This window comes from Protopterus annectens, chromosome 1.part1, assembly GCF_019279795.1.
Source record: "Protopterus annectens isolate FY-2018-M chromosome 1.part1, PAN1.0, whole genome shotgun sequence".
Classification (NCBI taxonomy): Eukaryota; Metazoa; Chordata; order Ceratodontiformes; family Protopteridae; genus Protopterus; species Protopterus annectens.
This window is the reverse complement of record NC_056726.1, coordinates 245,518,434-245,529,196: the sequence shown is the minus strand read 5'-3', so window position 1 is coordinate 245,529,196 and position 10,763 is coordinate 245,518,434. Positions and strand designations below refer to the sequence as shown.

At 43.6% G+C, this 10,763-nt stretch overlaps 1 protein-coding gene across 1 annotated transcript in view; it reads left to right on the top strand.

Moving 5' to 3' along the window:
* The window catches only part of CEP85L (centrosomal protein 85 like), a 1,265,215-nt gene that overhangs the window by 237,300 nt on the left and 1,017,152 nt on the right, over window positions 1-10,763 (top strand). The window contains exon 2 of the mRNA XM_044074367.1: window positions 3,220-3,381. Within this exon, the coding sequence (XP_043930302.1) occupies window positions 3,220-3,381 (162 nt within the window). The remainder of the gene's footprint in view (window positions 1-3,219; window positions 3,382-10,763) is intronic.

Genomic DNA, 10,763 nt, shown 5'->3' with positions numbered 1-10,763 from the left:
GTCTATGACTAATATGTTGGGTTTATGTTTAGGCCTTAGTGGCTGTGAGACATAGGTGTGTGGACTATATGTGTTGTGTGGTGTAGTGGACAGTGGAGTATGCGTGTGTTTTTGCCTTAGAGGTCTCTTTGTTTGTGTATGTTTTGATTATAAAGTGTTTAACTAGCTAAGAGAATAATGAAGGTGGTACCAAATTTATGGCTTGTGGAGGAAAGCAAACATTTCACAGCATTAATAGAGTGGTGATGATCCAGTAGGAGACAGAATGTAAGAAAATATCACTGCTGCTGGTGGGTCGTTCTGCATAGAAAGCATTTTGTAGTGTCAACTGCAGTTTTGAGTAGGGCAATGGAAGCATTTGTGTTTCCTGATATATCCTCCTAATTAACCTTATAATCATATGAAAGGTCAGAAGTAAGAATTAAGGTGGGAGGGTTCTTCTACAACAAGCTGCATTTGAACAGAGGAACCAGGCAGGGGCATATTCTTTTCCCTTTATTTACTTTATATCTAGTGCTCCTTGCAAAATAAATAAGGACTTGCAAACTCAAGGATATACCTGGTGTGGTAATCAGGAAATGTTAGCTGTATTTGTGGATGATAGTAATTTATACTTGATACAATCAGAAAGGGAAATTTCAGTGTTGTGTAAAGTTTTGAGACTGTTTTACGTCTTTTTGAGATATTAAATTAATGAAGATAAAATAAAGGCTATAACTGCAAACTGTGTGCCCACAAATGAATCTGTTCAGTAATACCTGTATTACCAAACCTTGCCAGGGATTGATTTTGGAGTACAGGCATGAGAGAAGGATAGGGAAATACTAAGTAAGACAGTCTCTGGTAGTGTTTTTTTTTTTGTAGAGTCTGGAAAAGAAGCTGCTGTGTAGGGTATATAAAATATTTCATAATGTGTGTAAGAATCAGAGGAGGTTAGAAAAGATTGAGACAGACTGGAAAGGAAGGGAGGTTCACATATGAACAACGGGAGGAAATTTGTATGGCTCCCAAGTATGTGACTAAGTCCAGAAGGTTTAAGATTTTTGATTGGAATCATTGGCATATGATTTTTTATACTCTAAGAAGACTTCAAAGAATTTTTCCTTTGGGTAGATAGCAAATGCTAGAGGTGTGATGGAAAAGTGAGGCCTGGAAAAAAACTGGGAATGTTTTTTAAGAGAATAACGAGTTGACAGAGTTTAAAAATTCTGTACAGAGTACTTGGTCAGAAATGTTTGTGGAGCAAATGGCTTTCACTTAGGAAATTTATTCTTTTGATTTGGGGGACAGGATCTGAATTGTCTATACGTAGCATTTAACTTAATAAGGCCTTACTGTTTACCATTTTTTAGTAATTGCTTTTTTGGCAGCAATCTAAACCAACTGTAATCTATTAAATATTTTAAAGGAGATGAAAGAATCAAAAGTGGGACCTTTAGAAAAGGGAAGGAGGAGAAAATTAAATAGAAATAAATGTAAGAGTAATGGAGAGTAATGTTCAGGAGAAGTGATGTTTAAATTGATGGCAGGAACTGAGCAATTATGCAATATTGGGATGAATGATTGTTAAAAAGAAAGCAAGTATAAGGCATGAAATAATGAAAAATTTTACAATGGTTTGTCTATTATATTCATGTATATGCATCTCTCATTGTTTAAAAAAATGTGATGATTTAATAAGAGCATTAAAATACAGGGAATTATGCATCTTTATTAGACTAAGGAAATGTTTGGATATTAATAATTTACAACCACCAAGTGATTTTTGGATTAAGAATAAAACCTGGTGTTTCTATATTGAACAAAAATCTGAGTGGTTTCTATAATTTGCTTTTCTCCTAATGCTTCCCACTCAGAAGAGTTTTTGAGAATATATAGTTTTCAATCTTGATTTGCACTATGGTAAGGACCTTCTGTGGTAGTTGAGCATCTTTGAGAGCTTTGTGGTTCTTGTTTAGCTGATTCCACGTGAACTATTTTTAACTTCCATATGGGTGGGTGAGAAACCCAAACTCTTTGCTACCCTTAAAGTTTGTAAGGCATTTATCTTGACACATTTTTCAGCTTTCAGTTAGAGAGAGTTCTCCTTTAAGATATGTATTTTCACTGGGGAAGCTTGTGCTTTCTGTCTTTGAGCCCACAGCTCTGACAGAATTAAAATGTAAGTTCTTGTCATAGTGTTATTTCTGGTGGTTTTTACCTCAGCCTGGCAAATCTTTCCTACCTGGTCTTTCATACCAGAGTTTCACTGTATGCTTTTCATACCTAGTTTGGCTGTGCAGGCTAACTGAAATCTGTGTGTTCATTTTACCAGTTTTATTCTTCCATTACTGTATTTAGTCACTGCATGGTTATTCACAGGTAGCATGGGTACTGTGTGAAAGTGTAAGAAAAGCAGATCTACCCTTGGTTTCCTTCTGTTGGGTTTGTAAAGCCAAAAAGGTTACCAAACATTGCCTCTCCAAGTGACTTTCAAATTACATTGCTTTCTGTTATGACAGATGTGACAATGCCTGCAGAGCTGTCCTTGACCACATTCTGCCAGAACTTTCTCTGTTACCTTCTTGCATAGTGCATCCTTGGATGAGATTTGTGCAGCTGCTACCTGGACATCCGTGAACTAATTTGTAAAGCATTTCAAGCTGGGCATGACCTCTAAGTCTAGACCTTCCTTTGGGACAGTTTTTATTCAATGTAGTATGGTCTGAACTGGAAGCATAAGTGTTATTGCTGTAGTTGGAGCTCTACAAAATCAGCTATAAAAGTTATGGCTTCTGTCCATAATGATGAGTCCCTAGGCAGAATTTCCAGTTTTGGGAAGCATCTTCCCTTCCATCTCCATGCCCTCTATCTTTTTATTTAAATCTGACTTGGTCCTGAGCCGATGGATTGTTTAGAGTAGTGCATTATGGGTTTGCAGGTGGAGTTTATTATCCTGAGAAAGTTTTGTGTCCTGAACGGTCCTAACAATTGGAGTGCCTGTTCTTGGCTGTTCCTGCAGTTGAAATGCTGCTCTCCAGTCCAGTGTTGTGTTAAGTACCCATTATTTTTGAATATGTAAGATATGGCCTTATCTGGCTTAAATAGTAGGTCATTGTAATGTTTGGCTCTAATAGTAGTGTAAGTTATAGAAAATAAAAAAAATACATGCAACTGTGAAAGCTGCAGTGTAAATCATACAGCCAAGCTCAAACTGGCATCCATTTTTTTGATGTGCAGATTCAGACTTGGCTTCCTCAGCATGGGGACGAGGCACCGATTCATCATGGCAGGAGACAGAGGCTCAAGATGGAAGCCGAAGTAGCCACATTCGACGTCTCAGCATAACATCAGACAGTGGGGACACAGGGATAGGAACCTCCTGCTCTGATAGTGTTGAAGGTGAGTATAGTTGTAATGCATGTCTTGTATAAAATAATATAATATTAAATGGCTTTCTTCCTCTTCTGATGTCACATTTTTAAAATGAAAGTAGGCAATTGAGGCAAGTTTGGAAGAATAACTTTAGTCTGAATGCAACTGTACGAGGCAGAAATGGAAGATGGAACAGACGAAGGCCAAGGTAAGGAAGGTCTTTGGGACCAGTAAGTATTTTGTGCTAGTGCATGGGACATGTAGATGCAAACCTCCTGAGGAGGAGTTGCTTGTTATAGAGAAATCTTAGCTTTGTTGTTTGCTTAAGTATTGGTTTGTAGATGCATGGAATTGCTTTCATCTGAAGATATTTTAGAGAAGACAAAGATTCTTAGAGATGCACGTTTGTCAGAGATGGATGTCATTGCAAACTGAAGTACAGCAGTGTTGTGCTGTCTTTCAGCACAAAAAAGTGGCAAACTACACCCCTTGGACATCACTGGCAAAATCTCTAACAAGATGGGGAGGTATGGGTAATAAAAGGCTGTTTCTATAGTTTGAGTAACTCTTGATGTTAAGTTGTCTATCTCGCCTTCATTCTTGCTGGATGGGTTCGGAGCCGATCCTCGGCTCTGACTTGGCCTTTTACTAAAGCTCGAGAGCTATTTACCAGCTCAAGGCCTCCCATTATCTCACAATGCTAGGCGTCAGATATACAGATCTCGTTTGCCGCTTCAGCTACGAGGTTACGTTTTTTTACTGGCTCCAGGTCGTATAATTCTTTATTGTATTTTTTGCTACCAGTATTGTGTAATTTTTAGTTGTTCTACCCTATTAGTTTAATTAGATTGTGTACCCCTTTAGATCCCACTTAGAAACTCTTTTTTCAGTTGTTACAGAGTTTTCTTCAAACCCCCCCCTCACCCTTTAGGGTAGTGTTAGGCCTAGTTAGCTGCCTTTTTCTAGTCTTATACTCATCTTTTATTTTATATATATATATATATATATATATATATATATATATATATATATATATATATATGTATGTATAGATATATATATATATGTATAGATATATATCTATATCTATATCTATATATATATATATATATATATATATATATATATATATATATATATTTTTTTTTTTTTTTTTGTTAGTGATAACGGTTGTGGTTTTAGTGGTATTGTTACTGTTAGTTTTACCTAGTGCGTGTGTGTGTGTGTGTGTGTGTGTGTGTGTGTGTATTGTTTTAAGCACTAGTTAACTTTCCTTGGTATCTCTTCTGTAATATGTCTAAAGATACCAAGGTCTCAGGTTTCAAGAAGTGTGACTCGTGCTGTCAGAAGATGTCTCTGACAGACTGTCACACTTCTTGTGTTTATTGCTTGGGCCCCCTACACCTGCAGGACTCCTGTTCGGTCTGTCATGCCTTCAGTCCGAGAGTCCTGCAGGAGCGTAGGAATAAGCTCATTTTGAGGGGCTTGTTAAAGCCAGAAGGATCCCCGGCCAAGCCTTCGTCGGGGAAATCCTTAAAGCCCACCAAATCGTCGGCTCCCTGTTAGGAGCCGACGCCGAGCGGAGCTTCTGCCTCCTCGTCGGTTCCGGCTGGAACTGACACTTCGAGACCTCAGTCGGCTCTGACATTGCTATCGGAGCCTTCTCTGAGCCGAAAGAGTTCGAGGTCTCCCTCGTTAGAGTCCGTTCGTTCAGCTCCCAGGTCTCCATTACTCCAATCGGAGCAGAGCCATAGGTCCCATTCCTCTTGGTCCTCCAGGCTATCTGATCATGACTTGGAGAGGGTGGTCAGTAGGCTCCTTAAGTCGCAGGCACTGGCCAAAATGTTGACTAGCCCTTCTCAACAGACAGTGGCTATCCCTGTGTCTTTAACAGTTCCTCCTCCGACTCTACCTCTGTGTTCGGAGCCGGAGCTTGTTAGGGCTCGAATCGTCGGAACGTCGGAGCCGATACCACACCTTTCGGCTCCCTCGTCGGCTCCGATCTCTTCAACGGTTCCATCCTTGGAAGGATCTGGGTGCCGAGACTCCCTTGTCGCCTCCGAGGGGGCGAGTGGTATCGGACCCTTGTCCGACCCCATTCTCCCTCTCGAGGCCTCGGCGCAGGTGAGCTCGGCCCCGACATCGGCCTCAGAGCCGTCCCTCTCAGTGCCGGGAGGGGTTCACGTCTCTTCGGAGCGGGAACCCTCTTCTCTGCCTGATAGGGGCGCCTTTGAGGTCTTGAGGAGTGTGCTGACTCCGGTGTCGGCACTGCGATCGACCACTTCGGCTCCTCCCCCTATGGTGCCTGCGTTGGTCTCTGTCCACTCTCCTGACCCCAAGCGTGGAGAACAGTTTCTTACAAAGGGTGTCCCTGTTGATGCCATGGTGGTTGCAGCAGCCACTAAGAAGGAGTTGGCTGACCCTTCTGTACCTGTCCATCCACCTAATAAAGAATCTAGGACAATGGACAGGTACGGGAAGCAGATGTTTTCTTCAGCGACCTTTTCCATGCAGTCGCTGAACGATCTGTGCCATTTCACCCGCCTTCAAAGGGATCTCCTTAAGGAACTGGGTGATACCCTTCAGGATCTATCTGCTGCGGGGTCTCAGGAAAAGATTAACTCCCAGCTGGTGACCCTTAACTTTATAGTCAACTCCTCCATGCGGCTTATTTCTTATGCAGCCGATGGGGCGAGTAGGGCCGCAGGCACAGGCGTGGCTTTGAGAAGACATGCCTGGATGCAGTTATGTAACTTTGCTGACCCCTTTAAGGCGTCCTTCACCAATACCCCCTTCGATGGTTCGGCTTTGTTTGGACCACAGGTGAAAGATACCCTTACCAGGTGTGAGCAGGAAGGCAAGACTCTCTCTGCAGTGGGAGTCTGTTTTTCTACTCCCTATAGACCATACCCTAAAGGTCAGAAGGGTGGAAAAATGTGGTTTTGCAAACCCCAGGGAGTCATGCCTGACACACGTGGCGAGTTTCCCTCCAGGGGAAGAGGAGGGAACAACAATAGACATCGCCCGAGGGGCAGAGGGGGTCCGCAAAATCAGGGTAGCAGGGAACGTTTCTCTGACAAACCCTTTCAGCACCCCTGAGGGGCTGCCTGACTGTCCACCTTCGGAGGCAGTCGGGGGAAGATTGTCACTGTACCCAGAAGCCTGGCGACTCCTCACACAAGACAAATGGGTACAGTCTATCATATCCGAGGGTTACAAAATCCCTTTTGTCCACACCCCCGTGAAAACAAACAGATCCCTTCCAGATGTTCCACCCGGTCTAAGGGAACAAGCAGTATTAGAAATTTCAAAACTGCTAGAAAAAAAGAGCCATCCAGCCAGTTCCAGCAGACCAGCAAGGATCCGGGAGTTACTCCAAGTTCTTTTTGGTACCAAAAAAAGCAGGGGACTGGAGACCCATTTTGGATCTCAGCAGGTTAAACAAGTCTGTTCAAAGAACGAAGTTCCGGATGGTCACGCTTCAGTCCATTCTACCCTTTTTGGGTCCGGACAACTGGATGTGCTTCATAGACCTTCCGGATGCGTACTACCATATCAGAATGAACAGACGCTCCAGGAGGTTTCTCCGCTTCCGGCTGGGAGCCAGTCACTATCAATTCAGAGCCCTGCCCTTTGGTCTCACCACAGCCCCCAGGGTGTTCACCAAATGCATGGCAGTGGTTACGACTCACCTGAGACGGCGAGGATTCCAGGTGTTTCCATATCTAGATGACTGGCTCCTAACTGCTTCCACCAGGCATCAGCTAATCCGAGCCAGGGATTATACCATCCAAACTTGCTCCGAGCTAGGTATCTCTATAAACTTCGAAAAGTCTGCATTGTCGCCTTGTCAGTCTATAACCTTTATAGGCGCCATATTAAATACAAAAGAACTGTCGGCAAAACTTCCATTAGAAAGAGTATTAGACATTCGCCAACATGTTCAAACGTTACTACAGTGCAAGAGAATTCAGGCCAGATTTGTACTGAAAACCTTGGGTCTCATGGCAGCAGCAATCACATTACTTCCCCTGGCTCGTTTTCACATGCGGATTCTTCAATGGATGCTTTTTACCCAATGGTCCTTTCAACAGCTTCCGATATCTCACAACATAATAATTACCCAATCATGCAAGGACCACCTTTCTTGGTGGATGGTCTCCCCTCAGGTTTTTCAGGGCAGACCGTTTGTCCTTCCTCCTCTGGTTGCCACGGTGACGACGGATGCCTCCCTGATCGGGGGGGGGGGGGCATTTTCAGGGCAGGACTGTCCAGGGCACTTGGCAACCCCTAGAGTACCATCTGTACATAAACGTCTTGGAGATGAGAGCGGTACTTTTAGTGTTGCAAGCTCTTCAGGACTCTCTACCTACCGGGACTATTGCAGTTCAGACGGACAATATGTCGGTAGTGTGGTACATCAACAAGCAGGGCGGAACCAGGTCCTATCCCTTATGTCGAGAAGCACTCAGACTCTGGCAGTGGGCGATCTCCTCTCAACGGTCTCTGATAGCAATGCACATCCCCGGGAAGTCCACCGTCATAGCGGACAGGCTAAGCAGAGCAATCCTTATGCCTCACGAGTGGTCTCTCAATCGGTTAGTAGCGGACAAAATTTTCCGCAGATGGGGTCAACCTTGCTGCGACCTTTTTGCAACCCCTCTTAACAGCAAGTGCAGCGACTTCTTCACTCTCTTCCCCCTCCCAGGCCATTCCCCCAGAGACGCTCTAGTTCACGATTGGCCCCGGGGTCTTCTGTATGCATTCCCTCCTTTTCCCTTAATTCCAAAACTGATTCAGAAAGTGACCACTTTGGGATCCAGGATGATCCTCATTGCTCCTTACTGGCCTCGACAAATTTGGTTCCCATTCCTGCATCGTCACCTGCTTGAGCAGCCCTGGAATCTGGACCCAGTGCCAGACCTCTTGATCCATCAGTCGGGCGGGCTGCACCAATCCCTTCACTCTCTCAACCTCACAGCTTGGTTGCTCCACTTCCAACCTTAGCCAGGCTTCCACATATTTCTCAGCTAGTGCGTGAAATTCTACTTTCTTCGCACAAATCTTCTACTAGTAAGACTTTTGCTAGTAAGTGGAAACGTTTTTCTTTCTGGGCTGAGGCTAAGAAGATAGACCCCTTTACAGCCCCTGTCCATAATGTTTTAGATTTTTTGGCAAAACTTTTTCGAGCAGGTTCCTCGTCTGCCACTATTAGGGTCCAATTGGCTGCTATCGCAAATTTTCACGTTGGCCTATCAGAGTCCAGTATCATGTCCCACAAACTTTGTAAGGCCTTTCTTAAGGGGACTATTTTACTTAGACCCCCGGTTAAAGATCCCCCCCCCTCCGTGGGATTTGAACTTGATATTAACTTCTTTGATTCTCCCTCCCTTTGAACCTGCGGCTTCTTGTTCCTTAAAGTTACCCTCCTGGAAGACTCTCTTCTTAGTAGCCATCACCTCAGCCAGAAGAGTATCGGAACTTCAAGCCCTTTGTATTCGTCCTCCTTATCTTATTTTTCACAAAGATAGAGTTTCACTCAGGACTAATCCTTCCTTTTTACCCAGAATACCCTCGGAGACAAATCTCAATCAGGCTATTGATCTTCCTGTCTTTTTTCCTAATTATTCAAACAGAGCTGGACAAAAGTTACACTATTTGGACGTTCACAGGCAACTACGTTTTTATTTGGATAGGACCAAACAGACAAGAAAATCAGATTAACTCTTCCTGTCCTATGCTGAGGGCAAGCAGGGCCTGCCAGTTTCTAAGGTAACCTTGTCCAGGTGACTGGCCTCTATTATTACCTTGATCTACCAACTGAGACATAAAGAACTCCCTACAAAACCAAAAGCTCATTCCACCAGAGCATTGGCTACGTCGGTAGCGTTTCAGGCTAGACTTCCAATGGAATCTATTTGTGCTGCAGCCACATGGGCCACTCCTCATACCTTCATTTTGCATTACAGGTTGGATATGGCCTCCAGGAGTCGAGCTGATTTTGGTTCCACTGTGCTCAAGCGTCTGTTTCAATGAGCCACCCAGGGCTAAGGTGCTAGGGATGCTGTCCCATCCAGCAAGAATGAAGGCGAGATAGACAACTTAACATTAAGAAGTTCTGTACCTACCATAATGTTCCATGTTAGTTGTTTTCATCTCGCCTTCTTTCTTGCATCCCACACTCCATCCCCCTAGCCTGGTTAGGACTGAGAAGAATCCCTTTTGAGGCCTTCTTCCTATGGTTGACTCTTTTTTAGGTTATGTCCTCCTCTGTTTGTAGCACTGTCGGTAAACCTTGTGGTGGGAACCGGTGTTTTTTTACATGGTATTAACTCTACCAAACGAGGTCTGGATATCTGACGCCTAGCATTGTGGGATAAGGGGAGGCCTTGAGCTGGTAAATAGCTCTCGAGCTTTAGTAAATGGCCGAGTCGGAGCCGAGAATCGGCTCCGAAACCATCCAGCAAGAAAGAAGGCGAGATGTAGACAACTAACATGGAACGTTATGGTAGGTACATAGGTACATAACTTCTTATTATCACAGCATGAGAAATCATAATCATGCTCTGCTGTTTGCAACATGCTGATCTCGGACAGCTGGTTTGTAGCTACCTTGAAAAGTCAACAGTATGAAAAGCTACATGAAACAAGAGAAACTACTGAAGTATGTGGTGCCTCGTTACAAATGCTCATTGCGCAACAACTTTAGTCTAATGATAGCAGAGAAAAATAACATTTAGGATTACTGACATTTAGAGAGCTCTGTTATTCAGAGGGTAGGGTCACATTTTGAAGAGATGGAGGACTTTCTTTGAAAATGCTTCAAAGTAAATATTGTGCAATGTGAGCAAATTTAAGGATGGATCTAATGTTATCCATGCTACTCTTCCTCACTTCTGGGTTGTAGGATCAGACATCGGATCCAAGCTGGCAACTTTTCAGACAGATCTAGGCTCAAGCTCCTCCCATTCCCATAATCTGTTGCTGCTCTCTAACCCCTCAGGTCTAATTTGCCACTTCACCACATCAGACGGGATTCCTTTGGCTCGAGGCTTTCTGTAGGATAAGTGCTCATTTCAGCTTCATTTTTGTCTTTATAGCTGTTAGTCTTCTTGTAGAGTCTTATAATCTTTGTAGTCCTCTTATCCTCCCCTCCCTTCTAACTAATTGCTTCTTGTCAACCCTTTTTGGCACCAAAATTTCCATGTTAAGAATTTCTCTTTCATCGTAGGCTTAGTTGATTTCTTGTTCTGATTTGTGTGTTAGTGTAGTGGTTGTTTTTTGCTGGTTTTTGACTTGACTTGGCCGTGGTTGCTGCTCCAGTTTGCATTATTCGGCTTTGGTGTTTGGTCCATTTTTTTCTCACTCATGTCTGACAAACCAGCAGGGTTTAAGAGGTGTTCCTCGTG